This window comes from Pygoscelis adeliae, unplaced genomic scaffold (assembly GCF_000699105.1).
Source record: "Pygoscelis adeliae isolate BGI_AS28 unplaced genomic scaffold, ASM69910v1 Scaffold77, whole genome shotgun sequence".
NCBI classification, from domain to species: Eukaryota; Metazoa; Chordata; class Aves; order Sphenisciformes; family Spheniscidae; genus Pygoscelis; species Pygoscelis adeliae.
The window spans coordinates 6,063,309-6,065,500 of record NW_008825216.1 but is presented as its reverse complement, the minus strand read 5'-3'; the positions used below and the strand labels follow the sequence as shown (position 1 = coordinate 6,065,500).

General features: G+C 51.1%; 1 protein-coding gene across 1 annotated transcript in view; it reads right to left on the bottom strand.

The window, feature by feature from the left end:
- DLL1 (delta-like 1 (Drosophila)) overlaps positions 1-2,188 on the bottom strand; it is a gene marked incomplete at its 5' end in the record, with an annotated part of 6,495 nt that extends 4,307 nt beyond the window's left edge. The window contains 2 exons of the mRNA XM_009329248.1: positions 1,610-1,867; positions 2,140-2,188. Of these exons, the coding sequence (XP_009327523.1) occupies positions 1,610-1,867; positions 2,140-2,188 (307 nt within the window). The remainder of the gene's footprint in view (positions 1-1,609; positions 1,868-2,139) is intronic.
- Between the last annotated feature and the right edge of the window lie 4 nt (positions 2,189-2,192).

Sequence of the window (2,192 nt, the reverse complement as noted above, 5' to 3'; positions counted from 1 at the left end):
AAAAGAAAGAAAGAATCGGCGCTGATAATCAGATCGCCTCCAAGTTGGAAAGAATGGAGCTGGGGGCAAGGCGACGGGATGCAATCTGCAACTGGCAGCTCCACTCACTAACGGCAAAACATTCCTTTTGCATGCACGCATAAATGCATCTCCCCTGCCTAGTAGGTTTGCATTGCTGTTATAACCTGTTTTTTTCTGAGAGGGAAAGCAGAGCAAAGAGCATATGTAACGAGTCAAGAAAGACAGCCAGCCTTCTACTTTGCTATGGGAAGAGCAGTGATGTACAGGCATCCGAAAGTGCTGACAGCCCCAGAAGAGCTCATTATCAAAATGCTTCCTTTTCCCCCACCCCTTGAGACAACTGGGCTAGGCACTTTTGATCATGGGAAAGGTTGTAGTTCCTATTTAAAACACTATCAAAGGAAATGCGAGCCCCTCTGCCTGCTGTTTATTGTGCAACATTGTACCATGAACTGCTGAAAGCATCCTAACAGTCACTAAGAGTGTGAATAATCAATCTGGGCTCGGTCGATAGCAGCTCAGCTGAGACCACAGTGTAGGTGGGCCTTAAGAAAAACAAAAACGCAACAAGAAGAAAACCGAGAGGCTGCTTTACAGCCTCTAACTGTTTTCTCCCTGCCTGCCTGGCCCTTTGATGACTGGAAGGGAGCACTCGCCCAGCACGTCATCTGCCAGCGTACTTCAGATCCATGTATGCACACAGAGAATGCCATCACATCCTGCAGCAGGAGCTCTGTGTGCGTGTTTGGGTGTACACCGCTATGTATCTACAAAGGGCCGTAATCTTGTACAAAGCTGCAGGTATCTGACATCCCTGACTATCCTCTCAGTTATCTGCTTACTGTCCCAGCTTTTCCTGCTGTATCAACACACCACATTCCTCAACAACTTCAAGCTCAGGTGTACTTTAAAACTCATGTCCTTCACTACTGTATTAGTAGTAAAGATCATGGCAATGGCACGGAAGAGAGATGGGGAAGAAGTTGAATGTTCTTGTGGCTCCAGGTGCAACAACCTCTGTTAGTGGCAGTTTATGAGTACCCCAAATGAGAAATGTACAGTCTAGAGGCCACAGAGAATATCTTGGACCTCGCAATACTTTTCTCAATACAAGGTGGCAAGACATCGGACCATAACAAGCCTACCAGTAGGCCTGCTGCATGGATGTTGCCAAAGCCTAGCTCCCTCTCCTGAAGCCATGTACCCTGTAGATGATGATATCAATGTACCATGGGTGAAGGGGTTGCTAGGTATAAAAAGTAGTCCTGATATATTGTCATCAATCCTCAAGCAACTGCTGAACGTTTTGCTGTCAGATTTGATGTCTACAGCAAATGAGCAAGAGTGTAATGTTGGCACTGACATTTTATTAGCTTGAGAAGGGGCTGTCTGCGTTAACTTTCTGTGGCAATGCTGAGGACCTCCCGTCCCCCGCACCAGTAAAGCCTGTACACAGAACCAGACCTCCACCCACTGTAGCTTGGTTCCCCCTCTCCCATGGGGCCTGATGTCAGAGAAACGCCCCCCCAAGAGCTCAGGGGACACTGCTGCAACCGGCGCCCAGGGAGACAACAAGGTGGACACTCACGCTCAGTACAGTACTGCCCTTTCCAGCCCGGGTTGCAGACTTTCTCGCCACGCTCTCCGCAAGTGAAGTGACCAAAGGCATCATCCCGGGGGCGGCAGAAGACAGAGCAGCCTTCTCCATAGTAGTGCTCGTCGCACACAAAGCGATAGGAGTACTTGAGGTCAGTGCGGCCACTGCTGTGCAGGTCCTGAGACCACTCTTCACCCACCGCCAAGTGCCTCTGGGTGGCCAGGCGGCTGATGAGGCGCTCGGGGTTTTCTGTGTGAAAGTGGAGAGGAAAGGTGTGATTAAGGAGCTCGAAGCAGGCAGGGGCGTAGGAAGATGCTCAGCTGGGGGTCTCTGGTGGGAGGGGAACCGCAGTGCCAGGATGATAGGGCTGTGTGCCAACAGGTTGGCCTTTCTTCCCGTGGTCTCCTGAAGAGGAGCAGGGATGGGATGGGGGGAATGCGCTGCACACTGCAGAGAGAGGGGCCGAGTGGGGCCGCAGGACTGGGATTATTCCAGGGAAGAGTCTGTTTCGGGACAGTTACCTGTGGTGAGGTCGTCGGGAGAGTCCGTATGCAGAGCCTCAATGATGAGCGAG